The 17,347-nt window shown below is 37.6% G+C and overlaps 1 protein-coding gene across 1 annotated transcript in view; it reads left to right on the top strand.

Annotated features, from left to right (window-relative positions):
- PCCA (propionyl-CoA carboxylase subunit alpha) overlaps positions 1-17,347 on the top strand; it is a 292,537-nt gene that overhangs the window by 118,353 nt on the left and 156,837 nt on the right. Inside the window, exons 13-15 of the mRNA XM_055802742.1 lie at positions 10,105-10,248; positions 11,796-11,870; positions 17,044-17,112. Of these exons, the coding sequence (XP_055658717.1) occupies positions 10,105-10,248; positions 11,796-11,870; positions 17,044-17,112 (288 nt within the window). The remainder of the gene's footprint in view (positions 1-10,104; positions 10,249-11,795; positions 11,871-17,043; positions 17,113-17,347) is intronic.

Here is a 17,347-nt window from a genome sequence, read left to right as displayed (position 1 = left end):
CCTGAAGTTTCTTTTTTGGTTTTTTTTATACTTTGATGATTGCTTACTGAGTTTCTCTAGGAGGGTGATTAAAACTTTGTGTGTATATCACAAATAAAAACACTAGCAACCTGCTTATGATTGAAATTGTGACTAGAATGCAACTGTGTAAAAAGTGTGCTGACACCATGTAGGATCTTTGTAGCAACCATTGTAGTCAGTAGTAGATGTTATAATGTACCCCGCAAATGAATGACCAAACAGTGTTTTATGGAAAACTCCCTCTTCTTCTTATTTGACTGTTATAGTGCATTTCTGGTCATAATCTAAGAAAGCAGGCACATAACCTGAAGTCTGTATTTAATCTTTGAAGGCAGGGAAAAAAGTTCAACTTGTAAGCAAGTAAATTCCACTGTCTTTATCCTCCTTTTCTCACTTTGTTAAATAATGCCAGAAAGGCTGAAGTGTGTAATCAAGCATCAGAGTGATGAGCTTCTCATTCTATTCTAGCTACATTTTGTTAGGGATGTGTCCTGCCTGCTGCTCTTACATATAGGAATGATAAAAGTATAAAGAGATCCTCATAATTCTGACATCTTTGCATGACTTCATATAAAGAGCTGGGTAAATTTATGCTTTAGATAAAGAAGAGAGAGAGGATTTGGGGATGTTGCAGTCTTTCTCTGCATCAGGGGAAGACTGCTGGTAAAATTTTCCTTGCCTTGCCAGGGCGGCAGTGTTTTTGGAATTAGTTGTGACAGTTACAGTTCACATCCTTTTGCCAGGAGTTTGTTAGGCACAATCTGGTCTACCTTGGATTCTGTTAGAGAGGGTGGTGGTTAATGGCAATGTATAGTTCATTAAAACATTACGAAGAATTTATGTCTCTTTGGTCATGTTCTTTACATTTTTCCCAGTTTTGTTGGTTTTGAGAGAACATTTTTTTAATGACTCTCCATGTTCTTGTGTACACAGAAGAAAATTAATTTATAGTTTTCTGCATAACCCACCAGAAGTTCAAAAACATTTCCTTGCTGTAGTATATTATTGCCCATCAATTTCTAAATGAAATTCGTGATAGAGTATCCTTGGAGTCCTTTTTGTAATTTGTTTTTAAGATGGGATCTTTGCTGTTTTGTGGTGCCTTCTCCCTGGGATTCCTAGTGGTGTTTAAAGTCCCAAACCTCAAACTTGCTTAATTGTGCAGGTTTCCACATACTCGGTAAGAAAACTTTCACAATTCCATCTTTAAGGACTTTCAAGACTCCTTTTGAAATGTAACTTAAGCAGTTTGACAATCCCCTATAATAGCAGACTCATTCTTTCCAACTCTTAAATTTACTAATCTTAAATTAAGAATACTTGTTTAGATATTCTTTGATTCTTCTAGCCTGACTGTGTATTGTCTCTAATTAGTCTCTAATTTCAGCTTGAGGCTGGAGAGTAGTAATTTTCTCTGATTCTTCCCCAGACTTACCCATCTGATCTGTCACTTCTCCCAGGTCTCAAGCTTTACTTTCTGTTCAGCTAACAGTTATGCAACTAACATCTCGTGCTTGCTCCCTTTTATTAAGAGCCAAACATAGAAACTCAAATGAAGCTTGTCCACATTTAACTTCACAACCAGGAGAGTCTCCAGATGTCCCTGTATTGTTTCAGCCTTTTTTCCTTTTACATCTCCTAACTGTGAACAGTGACTAATAGGTTTACTCGCCCTGTTTCTGCTGAATGCTCCACAGTTGGAAGAACTTTCCCAGATAATGGGCATCTGATCTGTAAGTGGCGCTCCTAAGGTCTTTGTCAGTGTGCGTTATAGACACAGCTACCTGTCAGCATCATCAGAATTTGTCTACTAAATTGCACAATTTCCTGTGTCAGTTTTAACGTTTCAGCCATCTCTAATAGATCACTGTACCTTTTCTGCATACATACATTTACATTTTAGATACAGACTTCAGAATATACTTGTGTAAACCAAACTAAAGCATGTCAAATAATTTGCACTGCCTGCTGATTTCTCCCCTCCTTCCCTTTGGTGTATCTATCGGATATCTTCCTGTGTGTTTTGTAAATTATTTTGCAGTAATCGAGAGTTGTATTATTTGGTCACATTTTGAGGAAGGCTGTCTTTTTGGGCAACTCTTTGGGAATATACCTTTTCTGTTAAAAAGTATAAATAGCACCTTACAGGAAGTTTGTATTTTATTTGATGTTTGTGTTAAGTGTTGCTGCAATACAGTATGAGATTGGAAAGCAAAAAAATGTTGGTGAATCAGCTCCATTGTGTGTCTCTTGTATGCCACACAAATCTGTTGCAGATGTTTTCACTCCTTGCAAGTAATTCAGCTAGAATGATTTGATCTTTGCTGTTGTTAATATCCTCTTTGTTGTATCTCCTTTTCTGACATCTTTCAGGGGCTAGGTGGTAAGTATGAGACATGAGACTGGGTAATTGCATAGCAAAACTATTTACTCTTACTTTCCGCAAGAAAATGTAGAGATGTCTGCCCTAGCAGCTACAGGAGAACTTCTGTACATTGTTGTTTGGGGCACTTTTTGGAGTGGTTTTCAGGCAGACAGCACTGTTAAGATTGTTGAGACAGACCAGATGTTGAATATCTGATTCTTTATAGCTGCTCATGCTGCAGTGTGCTTTGTGTTACCTAGTTGTCACCAGCCTAATCAAGGGCAGCCGTAGTCCAAAATATCCAAACAAGAGCTTTGAAATAAATAAGAAGTTTTTGACCCCTTAGATTAATGGCCTTTTCTAACTTCCAAATTGTGTCAGAATCTCATTATTGCACTGCCATCAGAAATTCTGACTTTCACCAGAAAAGTCTCTTCAGCTTTGCATTGGCAGATCAGAAACATTCCTCTTTGACTTTATAGGAAGAGTGTGTATGGTCTGTAAATAAAGACTGTCTGTTAATATATGGGTATGGTGTGGCTAAGCTCTTTACATGTGAATCAATTAGTGACAGCAAAGGGAAAATATCACATTCTAGAAGTTTTGAGTCCCTTGAAATGAGAAGCATCCCTTGTTGGCTTGAGAAGAACTGAGAGAAGTAGAATGAGCGGTGTGGAGAGAGCACTTACCCTGAATACAGTTTGTGTGTTTGTCTCAGGTCTATTCCCAACCTTCTGCCTCCCTCATGAGTTCTGCAATTTAAATAACAAATAAGCGCTGCCTTCCTTAAAATGTGACCAAATTTGCTTAGAGTAATCCAATTGAAAAAATTGTTTGTACAGACTGTATTCAGCACAGTGGAGTTGAGAAATACAGTAGTTTGAGTAGCAGTGTGTTTTTCTCCTCATGTGACAGTTTGAATATTGTTGTCAGAACTTTTTGAGGGTAAAGGTTGATTTTGTAGAATACTCTGTTGATGCATTTGTAAGAGATTTATTGAAAACAAATGGTGTTTCTGTATGATTTTATTTTACAGTTAATTGGAGTGAGAGTATTTTAGTTCTTTTAAAGTAACTTGATTCTAAGGCATAAGGTGAATGTAAATAGGCTTCCATACACCATAAAATATCAGCCAGTGTTAAGATTTTTGTTCATTGCTTTCATTCTTTTCATGAGATTTTACTGACCTCTGGAAAGTGATATATTCCAGAACGTTGAATTTGTACAAAACCGGCTGTGCCTAGTGTAAAAGCCAGAGGAAGTATCGTTACATGTTTCTTTATACCTCCCTTTTCATCAGTTTGTCCACTCATGAAGGTATAAAAAGCATGACTGGGAAATGTCTAGATGTAGAAATCCTGTTGGTGATTGTCTAGAGCTCCACTGCTTATAAAGTGCTGGTTCTAACAGTCACTTAATGGTATCTGTATTCTGTTGCACATGATTAGGCAGCACCTGCTATGTGTTTGCTCAGTGAAGGAGGGAAGTGTTGGAAAATATTGCAGCTGCACTATATAAACAGTAGCAGCAAAATACAAATAGCGAAGTGATGAGCTGAGTCTGTACTGCCAGCTAAAATCACACAGAGGTGGTATCCATAGCAGACCCATGGGATGGCAAGCAGTAGTTTTGCTGTCTCTGTGTTGTGTAGCTGCCTGGAGGATGAATTGTAATAGATGGGCAGGAATATGGGAGCAGTGAAAGGGGCTGTCAGGAGTCAGAGGAGTAGATTTCTACAAAGTCTGAATGGTGAGGTTTCAAAGTGAAGTCTCAAGTGACTGTTTTCTGCTGTTTGCCGAGACTCTTCATATTTCTTAATACTGGAATCTTGTTTTACTGTGACACTTTGCTTCAGTCATTTTAAACAGGCTAACGAACAGTGTCAGATGGTAAAGACTTTCAATTGCTGCTAACCTGGACTGAATCTGAACTACTGACCTAAAGGTGAAAGGTCTCTTATCCCATTACCAATCCCCTAAGCCCACCAGAATCCATTCTGCACACAGTTTATACCAGCTGTTCATGGCCATTTTTAGAACCGAAAGAAAAGGTGATTTTGCTGCCAAACAACACTTCTTCACACAAGAGGGTCAGCCGACAACAGTTAACCAGATTTTTGCCACATTCTTGCCTCCTAATGCAACTTCCATTATGTAGCTACTGGTTGTCTGCTTTTCGGGCTTCCCAAAAGAACTACAGAAAAGCATTGCTAATTGTTGTTGACAGAAGAGAAGACATTGTTTGTGTAAGTCATTGAATCTGAAAGATGCTATTAACAGTGCTGCTAGGACATGGAGTGATATCTGAGAGACAACATTGCCACATAGCTAGCATAAGATACTATGCAAAAAGTAGAGAAAAAGGAGGCTCCCCTCCGTTTTTAATAAACAGAGAAACAAAAGATCATTCCTTGAAGGGTACATTAGTTCCTTTCCTTTGGTGAATCTGATGTAAAAGCAAACCCAAGAATGGCTGTGGTGTGACCAGAGCCACCTTGAACAAAGTACTCTGAGAGAGCTCAAATAGAGCTGCTGTATATAGTGAAAGCAGGAATTGCATCTTTAGGAAAGAAAGTGTAGGTTTTGTTGGTGCAGGTTTCTTTATTTTCTTACATGAAGTACATAGCAGAAAGGAAATATTGTAGAATTACTTATTTGTGAGATTTTTTAAAGTGCAGGATGTTATTTGAAAAAGTTATGCTGAGATTGTAAGCTAATTTGTTTATATCAAGTGTGTGCTGTTTGTTTAAAACACACCAGATTCAGTATTCCTAGGCTGTGTAAGTGATTTCTTACCTGTGTCTGTCCAGTACAATACAGAAACAAGTCCTTGCAAAGAAAAATTGAGAACTGAATCAATGATTGTTGGAAGATAACTTCATATGAGGAAGTAGATTATTTTTTCTAAGTTATTATATACTATGGTTAAAAACTAGTTGGTACCAAGTGTCTGTGCATTAGTTTTTACTTGTGCAACATCTTACTTAGGAAACAATAAAAGAAGTTTACCCGAGCAACTTAGTTGATGGAAGTTTTTGTAGTTCTGGTTGCACGTAGTTCTTTGATCACAAACCAATAAATCAGAAAATATACTATGTCTATACAAAAAGACAGCATGGGAGATTGCCTGTTACGTATTCCTGTGTGCTTTCCGGTCATGCTGTACACTAATCCAACCGTGGTCTGTTCTCTAGCAGCCTTTCTGAAAAGCTGTTTTTTAGTATGTGCTCCCAAAGCCCATACATATGTGAACTATTTTGTAGAAAGAAGATGTGACCCCAGAGGAAGTGCTCCTGCTCATAGTAGTCAGGAAGCTGGCATGCCCGAGGAGCAGAACATGTGTGCACCTCTGTTGCTGTTCAGTTCTCTGAAATAGAAACCAGGCTTACTGAAATACAGGTGGTTGAGAAGCGTCCATAAGCTGGTGGGTTTGGGTCAGTTGATACTGGATTTGGCTGTGGCAGAAGAGCCTGTGGGATTCCAGGTGAATCATGTTTCCTGGAAACTGAGGTGTATGTTGAAAGTTAGTTTTGAGATTATTTATCTGAATGTAAAGGAGCATATGGCACCAACTAGGGACTTACAGTAGTAGCAGTGACATAGGCTGTAGTTTTAGGTCTACTGAAATTTAGATTTTTTTTGGCTGCTGTGGTCTGCTTGAATGCTCCAACTGGTGTGTGAGTAACTTGATGCCTTGTGCACACAGGGGCAAGAGAGCAATCCGTGAGAGTATCTAGAAGTGTTTGCTATTAGATGTGGGTACCTTGATGGTCTTGAGAAAAATGTGCCATGAAATTATTCCCCTGAATATAAGGGGAGCAGTCATTGCTAATTTAACTCTTAGCTCCAACTGTTCATAAAAACTGCATGGCTCTTTTCGTAGCTGTGGATGAACCCCAGTATGATAAAGCTTTAAGACTACCAACAGTCAGAAAACAGGAGGAGAATTAGCAGCCTCTCTGTACTGTTCTGGGGATAGATGCTAACTGGACTGTGATTCTTGCAGGTTCCCCTAGCTCTCTTGTACTGATTCACCATCTATAAACTGGGACATTGTTATCTTCTTATAGGCTTTGCCACTAGTGTCTCTTGCTGTATAAACTGGAAGAGGTTAGGGAAGCAAAAACACTTACAATGCTCACGGGGAATGTGATTGCTGTGAGAGATGTCTGAAGAGCAGATCCAGTATGAAGGGGAAACACTTTCCTTTCACCCTATATGGATATTGCTGGCCATAATAGGTATGACTTTGTGGGCTTGAAAGCACAAATACAAGTGGCAGTTTTTAGAGAAAGGCGCGTGTGTACCACAGAAAGCAAGGAGTAAGACTTTTGAAGGAGGTATGTACCATATTTAAGTGTATTGAAATGATGACTTGTTATAAATTGTTGATCACCAGACTTGGTGTAAGTAAAGAAACTGGTAGTAAACATGATACTTTGGGCAGCTAAGTAGTTGAGTGTTATCACTGATCAATTTTTCTGCTTGTCCTGTTGAGAATAAGGTAGAGTTGCCTTGATGTAGCTATGATCTGTAGATCGCTTGCTGCAGACATGTCTGGTTTTGTCCATTGTGTTAAGAATAGTGATAATGTGTGAATTTACCAACTATCGTATAACCATACCACCATTGGCTCTTACAGTGTTGACTGGGGCCTCACTGCCAAGATCTTCGATCAAGTAACTACAAAACGGAGCATGGCCCAAAGCTAAGAGTTGATAAATTGGATGTGATTCAGCTCCGTTTGTGAGCATGCTCACATTCATCTCTTGAAAAATTCAGTCCTTGACTTATTGTCCATAAAATGGCAAGTAAAGCCTAAAATTAATAGAAAAAAATACAACAGGCAGGCAAAATAAGACCGATGCCTGAAGTAGAAGGCTGAAAAGTAAAAGGGGAAAAGTATTTAAAGCCTAGGTTTTAATAGTGATTTAAAAATAGGTACAACAATTACCTTAGTCAAATAGCCAAGGCAGTTATTGTAGAGCTTTCGTAAGTAGGGAATGATGATTGTCTGTGTTTTCTTTTTCTGGGATGTGAGGGAGAAGAGGGGTCTAATTTCTTCACTTCTCTTACCCTCATCCTTTGCTTTGTAAAAGATTAGAGCTTTAATTTCAGAACCTGCATGTATCTCTCAGTGGGTGGATTCTTGCACATCCAAAACCTCCTTGCAGGGTGCTTGTTGAACCAGGATATAGCATTACTGCTTTGTTAGTGTCCTTTTGTACTGTATGCTTGAAGCACATTCTGTATAACGCTAAAAATACTGAACCACTCCAGCTCTCATCTTGCCTAAAGAAAACTGCAAATGCTAAAACAAGTGCAGTTTGAGCTGTGCACTTCACTGAAAGGTTTAAGTTACAGATAAGTGAACTAGGATTTCAAGGTTAAAATTCTTTTCTTTTCTACCCCATTTTGGTCATCCGATGGTCTTAGTGTATACTAAAATGCATTTTAAATGTATTTGGTACCCCAAAATTAGCAATATGATTGGGACTGTCTACATTATGCCTGAACAGCACTAGTTGAAGCACAGCCCTAACAGAAAGCAGAATAACTTCTCCCCACCCCAAAAAAAACCCTCAAAAAAATTTCCTTGTCATATTTTCTGAATGCTGTTTTGTGTGCCAGACACAAAGGGAGTATTTTGAAGAAACAGAAGAAAATATTGACCAAGTCAAAGATCTGTATTGAAGAATGGATTAAATAAATGTTTGTGAGTCATAAGAACCAAACAACAAAAATATTTTTCTTTCCAGAAACATTCTGTCTTATTTTGATCATCAACAATAAAGCTGAAAACAACAATGAAGCTATTGAATCTGGAATGCCAATTGCTATCCAAGAAAAATGACTGTATAACTAAATAATGCAAATATCTTTGTAAAAAAAAAAAAAAAACAAAAAAAAAAAACAACCAACAAAAAACCCCCAAATACTTTATTTTAATTATCTGGAATGTTAGAATTCCAAATGTGTTCTAAAGAGTTAATTTTTTAAAACTTAAATTCTGAAATAAGAGAATAAGTTATGCTGTCCAAATAATGAATGTTTGATAAGTAACTTTATTAAAACTCCCTAAATTTTAATAGAGAAACTTCCAAGTCTTAATAGAAATTGAATTGCTTCTATTTAACACTGCAGGATAGATGCTGAGATGTTTCATAGAATCTCAAAATACTGTTATTAAGCTTGACATGCTGGAGAATATCATGTGTTGGGTAGAATCAAGATTGAATCCCAAAGGTACATCCTTAAACTGTATAATCAGATTCCCATTTCAGTGTCACTTTTATCCTTCAAAGAATAGGTGCTTGTTTCAGTGATGATTTGTCATTAAAATTATGTCAAAACGTCTTAAAATGTTGTTGAAACTCTAAACAAACTCACAGCACACACAGGGCTAATTATGGACACCATCTGTTTATTTTTGCAAAGCTTTTTTTCTTAAAGCCCAAAGCATCTTCTTGTTCTGATAAGCCACAAGATAATTATAATGACTAAATGTTTTGTGTAATACTAGTGTACTTGAAGGAAGAAAGGCAAGTGATTTGGTCATTGACCAGTTCCTGTGTCACGGAAGTACATAATATGACATTTCATGGTAGAAGAAATCAGTGTGAAGTGCATTTTCTTATTTTGGCCCTTGGAAGCCAAACATTTTATAATAAAAATGGCAGTTCTGTCATAACTTCTGTTGGGAAAGTCTTACAGCTGTCTCTGTGTGAAGAACATGCTTTTAGGGTTCCTCTCTTTTACTCGATCTGTATGGTGCGCCCTCCTATCTTTGGGTGTTTTCTTACTGTACTATGTCTAGTTAAAGGCTTTTTAAAGTTAATAAAGGTGTCCATTTATATCCCCATTTCAAGGAAAAAGTGTGTGTGTATGTGCATATGCGCGCACATGTGTGCATGCTTGTACGCACATGCCGGCTTAGTGTGAACGACGGGTATTCCCATGGCAGCATCATCCAAAGCCGTTAGCAGCAATTTGCTGAGAGCGCAGAGTGACTCTGCTGGTCCAGCCCAGCTATTGTGCATGCTAAGCACTAAACAGATAAGTCTGGAGGGGGGGTGAAAAATTGAAGGATCCATCTGCTCATTTCTGCTACACTGCGCTGATGCAAGATTACGCTAATCTGGTTGCTTGTCAGGACAGGTTAGTGAAAGCAGGCGAATGGGTGAGATTTAGGGTAGGGTAGTTCTATGGAAAATTGTAAGCAGCTCCTGTACGTGCCATGTTAAGTGTAGCAGAATGGGTTGATTATCAGCTACTTGGAGATTTTCAGTTAAAATATATTTATGGCTACAGTGTGAGTCTTTTCAAAACAAAATTGAACGGGAAAAGCTTCTGAACAAAGAAGAATGAACTCGTCGTCACCAGATGTATTTGAATTTGTAAAATAAATTAAAAAACCCCACCACCCTGCAAAATCATAAACCCTCTTAGCTGTTCTCTATAGTTTTCCTTTTCTACGCTGCTCCTAGTTATTGCAATCTGCTAATTTTTTTGTTTGTTTTGGGGTTTCCCTGCAAAGAAGGTGGTTGCTGGAGTTTGTCAAGTAGCAAATTTTTTTGGGAAAAAGACCAAGATGGGAATGTATTCTTTGTGTGCTCTTTGGCTGGTCTAAGTTCTTGTTTATCTGTGTTTGTTTATGGAGAGGGATTTTTTTTTGGGTTGTTTTTGTTACCTACTGACTGACAGTTCTTGACCTTGCAGGTTGAACATCCCGTCACAGAATGCATTACTGGCCTGGACTTAGTCCAAGAAATGATCCGTGTTGCTAAGGGTTACCCTCTCAGGCACAAACAGGCTGATATTCCCATCAACGGCTGGGCAGTTGAATGTCGAGTTTATGCTGAGGTAAATGAGTGGTAACGGGGAGGAGGGTAGGTGGTTGAGTTGTGGAGTAGTAATACTCAGGTGTGGATAGATGCCAAGGGGAAGTCAAGGAATATCATATGAAAGTCAAAATTTGGAGTATGTAACACAAACGGTTAATGTAGAGCTCTTGTAGAATTTTTATTTTTTAATTGAAAATAAAGCATGTATTTCAACTTAGCTTTTCTCCAAAAATCAAAATTAAAAATGGTAAAAGAGATAACTAAGGGTTTTTTTTTGAGGAGATTTGCTGTATGTTCTGTTCACGTTTAATGATGCAGTGCTAGAGTTAACTTGCTACAGTTAACTAGAGTTTCCAGGTTTCTTAACTTGTGTACTCGACTTAAAGACAATTGAAAGGCAATAGCTTACAGAATTGTTGTACTAAAATATTTTAAAAGGTTGTTGAGAAAGCAAGTTATAGGTCTTCTGAAACTACAGTTTATAGGACAAAATTTCAAAAGTGCGTTCCAGGACAAGAACTTTATAATTATGGTATGACTCCCTAGCTCACCTTAAAAAAGCTTCCTAAAATATAAAACCCATTTTCAAGCGTGTTTAAGACATTTCAAGGTAATGTCTTATTGCTGTCATTTTTGATACGTGAATAACCAAGTTTTATTAATGAAGAAAACGACACCTAGCTTTCTTAATTTTGTTTTGGGAACGTTTCAGGTAACTGTGCTCTTCCAAAATAATTCAGAACCTTGATGTTTTTTTCCTCACTTAACTATTGTGGCTTTTGTGACCCATGGCATCTTTATACTGTTTTTTTCTTTCTCGTGACAGCACATAATCTTGTGCTCTTGCTCTACTGATCACAAGTTATATGAACTATTTCGATAAAGAATATTTGCCCTGTGATTGGCATGGAAGCTATTCTGAATATGAGTATGCTTTACCCTGTGGTAACAGATGATTGGGCTTTTGGTTTGTTTTTGTTTTATTTTGATGTTGTTCAACTTGGATTCCCTCACATTTGTAAGTAAGTAATGGATCCAACTACTATGCCATGAATTTGATTATTCTGTAGGCCATATATTATTTGCTGTCCTATTAAGTTTGTGTTGGTATTGCATTATGGGGGAGATTTCCAAAGGTACAAGTCAGTTTGATTTCTTAAGATAATTTAATTTCTAGCTGACCTTTTTTATCTCTGATTTTTTTTTCCTTATGCTTTCTTCTGAGCTCCACCCTTCTGAATACTTTCCCATCCTTCTTCCAAGGCACAATGTAGCAAATAAAAATCTCATCTTTATATGTTTTGGTGGTATACTGTAGCTGTGTGCAGAGCACTTCTTTATTGCTTTTTGACTGCAATGCAAGAGAATTTACGTGCTTCCAGTTTTTTTATTTGGATTTGTCAGGGTTATGTGGATGAAGAAATGTACTTCAACACCAGTAATTGTGGGGAAAAAAACAAAGTAATTCCAGCAGTGGTTTCTGTTAAACTTCAAGATTTTAAATAGTATCTTCTTCATGTCTGTAAAAGCTTAATGCTTTCTCATGTTTTCTCAAATTTTTTTCAGGATCCCTACAAATCTTTTGGCTTGCCATCCATTGGTAAACTGTCTCAGTATCAGGAACCATTGCATGTGCCAAGTGTAAGTGACTTCGTTCTGGTTTTCATAGCTGCTGAGTGTCTCTTTTATAGACAGAGTCTGTAAGTACTCAGCAGCTTTGTAAATTAGACCTTTTTTCCAACTTTTTGCTGGGGGTGGGAGGCACAGGACATGGCACTACTTATTTATGCAACCTGAAAACCTGCTTAAAAATGTACAGTTCCAAACTGTTTAAAAATGTTCAGGTTTGGTATAACAGGAAAACCATTATATGTTGAAACACTTTATTACATTAAGTAACTTTCAGCTTAAGTTTTTCAAACACAGCTTTAGTAAAAATACCATGGTGATTAGAAAGGACAGTGAAATTTTAAGTCAGTGCTTTAAGCATGGAGAACTGGGGACACCAGTGAGAACCTGCCGGTGCTTTCGGTTTAGCTTTGTAGATTTTAAAGAGGAAATTTGTTACAACGTTTCAGGATACAGTTGAGCTATATGAAACGGCTGTTTATCAGTGTTTTCTGCGATGTGTAAAGAACAACGACACTGCCTTTCTGTAAAATCAAGGTAGTCTAAGTTATAAGTGCACATATACATGACACTGTGTCAGTGGAATGATGAGACTTGTACTATCTGTGAATATGATTATTCAGTCTGATTGCTTGCACGGAAAATCGTGAAAGATTACAGGAGGAATCTTAAATGTGGAGATGTTATTGGATATATGATTTATTTTGCTTCTTAAATTGTTTTTGCCCGTGTATTTTCTAAAGGGACCTGACCCTTTCTGGTCTTCAAGGCTTCATGCTGTGTTCAAAGCCTGAAAGCAGAAAAAAACTGTGAAGATCTAAAAGGCATTATGTGATCTTAAAGAGATGAGGGAGAAAGGTATCATTGGATGTATCTAAACTTTTTTTTTAAATGCAACAAAGAGTATATTTAATAAGAATTTATAATGAATACTCCAGTGGTTGTTAGAAGTTTTCACCATGTTGTAATAGCTAACAGGATGTCAAACATTTTGCCCTTGCAAGTTTTTGCAATTTGCAATTTTCCAAACGTGAGACCTGTTGAAAGTACAAGTGATAATGGACAAACTATACCCCCTACAGTCTTTGTCCCACCAAATCTTTCTTCAATTAATGCTGCAGCAGGAGTTTTATGTAATAACATTTGCGCTTGTGAGCCATCCATACAAAGAAAAAACAATTAAAATGCCTTAAATGTTCTGCTTACTGCTGTTATTTGCTTGTGTGAATGTTGCATGTCAGCTAAATGGACCACGGAATAGATAAAGTGATTGGGTGCAGGAGAGTGCACACTAAGCTTTGTCTATCATTATTGCTGGGAGCAATCAAATTGATGCCAGCAGGACAGTAGACGCGTTGACAGCTGTAATTATGTATCTCCATGGTGATCACTTTTGGCCTGTCATGGAGGCCCATGAGTCCCCTCCCTTGCAAGCATTTAATCAGATTGGGCTGTCACTTGTCAGGTAGACAGGGAGGGCTGGGAGTTGTGCTTAGGGGGAGAGGTGAATTGAAAATGAAGGGTGGGAGATGCCTGATTGCTTCACATGGTCCATCGTGGTACCAAAGAAAGAAATTTTAATTACGCTGGAGGCTTCAGAGCAACGGCTTGAGGAGCTCATACGGACTGTCTAGGCTTTTCTCTTTCTGTTTACTTCTATTGTTGTATTAAAAATAGCTGTTCTATTTTTATGTAGACACTCATGGTTTGGTGTCTTAATACATATTTTCTGCCACTGTGAAACTAATTTCCCTCCTGAGAATGTCACGCAGCTAAGAACAAAATTAATAATGACTAAAAAAGTTCAGCATTACAGGCCCGTTGTGCCACAGTGCTTGTTTTCTGCATTTTAGATTTTAGAATTGTCAACAAGTTGGCTTAAAGAGTTAGTGGAGGCTTGTAGTGTGCCACAGTGAGTTAATCTTATGGGCAAATGCCAAATGCATTTTTGATCCATTTCTTCTGTGTTTCAGGTTAGCTACGATTGTATACCCATGCCCATGTGCCAGCCATTCAAGCTGGTGGAGCTGGTATGCATGGCCATGTGAGGGTTTTCGCTGACCCATAGATTGGAATATACTGGCTATTTTTGTGTCATGTAGCCTGTAATTTCCTTGGTACATGCTACTTGTAAATACCAATTTTTTTTCAACTTTGATAATGGAGCTTAAGATAGGTACCCACAAAACCCCATATTGTGATAGAGCGTTCATGTTCGATGCTCTTACACAAGATAGTAAATGTGCTGCCATATCTGAAGAGCTCCAGCATTGTTCTTTGCCAGTCAGAGTCATTAAAAGACCAGACTGCTGATCATACCAGAAACAGAAGACTCTTGGACTCTGATATAGCAAAGAACGGAGAAATACTAGGACCTGTATGTGTTGGTGAGTGGAATTTGATGCGTTGATAGTTCATTGCAGGACTGGGAAATAGATTGTGCTTTCGTCCTGCCCCCACTTAAGCAATTTTTTATCTTTCAGTTTACTGTTGTCCTAGTGTAATAACACATAATGATAGTACAGCAGCCAGCAATGGAAGTGGTGTGGCTGTAATACCAACGAGCTGTAGGGTATGGTGGGATCTTGAACCTAGCTTGTCTTTGGTATTCTAAATAACAAATAAAAGAAAGGAAATATGTTAAGCAGAAGTAAATGCTGGAGGTCTAGTAAGTATTGCTATTGTTTATCAAGTTGAGCACATTATAGTGAGTGTCTGTTGAATTAGGGTTTCTTTTTCATCCAATATTTATTAAGTTCTGTCACACCATATAGTTTATAAAATCACCTACCGTTACTAGGCTCTGAAAATATAAGCACCACAGGGAGAATTGAAGATGGTAAATGTATTTCTTCTCTGCTGTCAGTTTTTTAGTCATCTTGAGTTTATTTTATGAAAATTAAACTTCTACAGCGGCTTCAGATTTTGTTTTTAAAAAGGAAATTATGCAGTTATTGAAGAATTTCAAATTCTTACTGTAGCTTTTTCATTTTTTAGGATGTTGTACTAAGGAAAAAAATGTAAATTATATAGTGGTATGTATATGTGTTGTATACGAACAGAAACATAGAGCAGGCAGAGCATGTAGCTGTAGCCTCAGAAGCCTTACATTAACTTTAAGGTCCAACTAACCTAATTACTGGGGTATGAATTATGCACTTAGCATATTTTTTTTTCTTTGTCAAAATATGATGTACATGTATAAATACTTACATGCGCATGTACGCGTAGTACCCTTGAACACCTGTAAGTAATCCCTTTATAAGTGCTACTTCGGAGACAAAAGTCACAGTACAACTCAGCTGCATGTCGTGTATGTATGTCATACTTCACGTCTTCATATATGCATTTTTTTGGAGCATTACAAAAAGTATCATGGGCAAGGGATTTATCTGGGACTGAGCAGCTAGATTAATTCTTCTTCATTTGAATGGGACTTTAAGCATAGACATCCTGGGAGAAAAGATGGTTTAGCAGTTACAAGAAAGTGGAGCTGGGAAATACGCTGTGTGTTTTTTCTGTAATCATGACATGTCTGAACTACCTTTTCATCAGTAGCTAATGTTACATGTGCCTGCTATGGGTAGTGGGGGGCCTAGTTAAGCATGGGTAAAGCACATTGGGATAAGATGTGATAAAAATGCTACAGAGGGTGCTACTGCCTTCATATATGAATAAATATGCTATACAAAGAAAAATATAGAAGAAATGATGATGCATAAATATGTAAGTGTAAATACATAAATACAAATACGTGAATAAGTACTTTTTTAAAAAATAAAAATAATACAATGTCATAAAAACTAGTCAGTGTTTCTTACTGAAGAAAGTGAGTACAGCTGCTAGGGTATCTTTTTATGTCATTTGGATAATAAAGTCATCATCATGCCCTCATGTGGATTCTGTAGACAAGAGGTTCTACATGTGGTCCCTTGATAATTGCCTAAATTAAAATATTAAAGGCCTAACAGCCGTTGCGTTGACCTTTTCCTGCCTTGCTGCAGACAGATGAGCTGCTGTTTATTACAAAGGTTCCTTCCCACAGGTGAAGATTTAAGTGAGATTCCAGGACCCTCTTTCTCACCCCCTTTTCAATGCAGTATATCAGAGCCCTGCTGCTTCAAGAGCTTTGATTAGAGCCCTCCATCCTTATGATCCCCAGAATGCGTTTATCACTCTTGAGTTATTTTGATTAGTTTTTAAAAAATATTTCAGATTCCAGTGTTCAAAAGCAGCAATTTAATAAATATTTATTCCCCAGAAATTGCTCATTTGAAAAGTTTTATATGGCTAACCTCATTGCTACAGTGATGAAATCAAACTGAGAGATGAAAACAAGAATCAGCAATATACTAACTAACTTGTTGGCTGGTTAACAGCAATCAGCCTCTTCAAAAGAAATTTTTGAACTTGTGTTATTTTTTTCCTTGAATATTGCAGAATCAGAGCTTTAATTGGGGCTGTGTCCTTACAAAGCAAAGCCATGGAAAAAGCTGTGTAAACATTAAAGCCTCAGGGGAACAGCAGCAACAGAAAAAAGAAATGTTTTACAGTTGAGAGGGTGAGGCAGAGAAGGAAAATGTTACAGACATGAAAACCACAGGATCAGTATTCCTATGGAGCTGATAAGCAGAGCTCCAAAGTTCATGCTGAATGCTCCCTACTTGTATTCCTACTGGAACCCTCGGAAGGGCTGTAGGAGAACATGGGGGATGTGATTACATATAGATGCAGAAAGGATGTGATTATAAGGGGCATCCTTCATGGCAGGGATCAGTCAGAAAAATAATTACAACTGTATTTTATTACAGGGACTAAATCTGAATAGAGTATGTTCGGAGTTGAAGTTTAGAGTGTGTAACAACCTGAATTGTTAGATCAAATCTCATGTGTTTGCTGTGCATTCTAGGAGAACAAAAGAATTTTGACTATCAAATGAAGATTGCAGTCGTGCTTCTTTTAAAGGAGAGGATAACTTGCAAGTGTTTTTCCTGGTGGGGGAAAAAGCAAGCTCCCCTTCACGCCTCCCAGCTTCTCTGAAAACAAATCTTCAAGGGGAAAAAGTATACGCAATAAGCTTCGTGGGTGTTAGTTTTAAGCCTGTAGGGTAGATTTGATCCTCATGTTGAAAGTTGTTTTTTTTTCTTTCCAATGTATAATTATTTTTACTTCTTATTTTTTAAAGGTACGTGTTGACAGTGGCATACAACAAGGAAGTGATATTAGCATTTATTATGATCCTATGATCTCAAAAGTGAGTTAATGATTTATTCTTACCCCCCCCCCCCCCCCGCCCCCACCCCCAGTATTCTAAAGGTATGAAACACTAATTCTATACATGATCTCCTAAAGGAGGGAAAGTACATTAAAGGATTGGCAAATCAGTGTTTTAAAGGTGCTAGGCATAACATGCCTCAAAGGAATATGAAAAAAGTGAAGGAAGATGTGGAATAGAGGAAATTCAGTGTCACTTCTAAACAAAAATTAAT

Source organism: Falco peregrinus, chromosome 4 (assembly GCF_023634155.1).
Source record: "Falco peregrinus isolate bFalPer1 chromosome 4, bFalPer1.pri, whole genome shotgun sequence".
In the NCBI taxonomy this organism is placed as follows: Eukaryota; Metazoa; Chordata; class Aves; order Falconiformes; family Falconidae; genus Falco; species Falco peregrinus.
The sequence above is the reverse complement of the archived record's forward strand: the minus strand, read 5'-3'. Positions and strand labels throughout refer to the sequence as shown.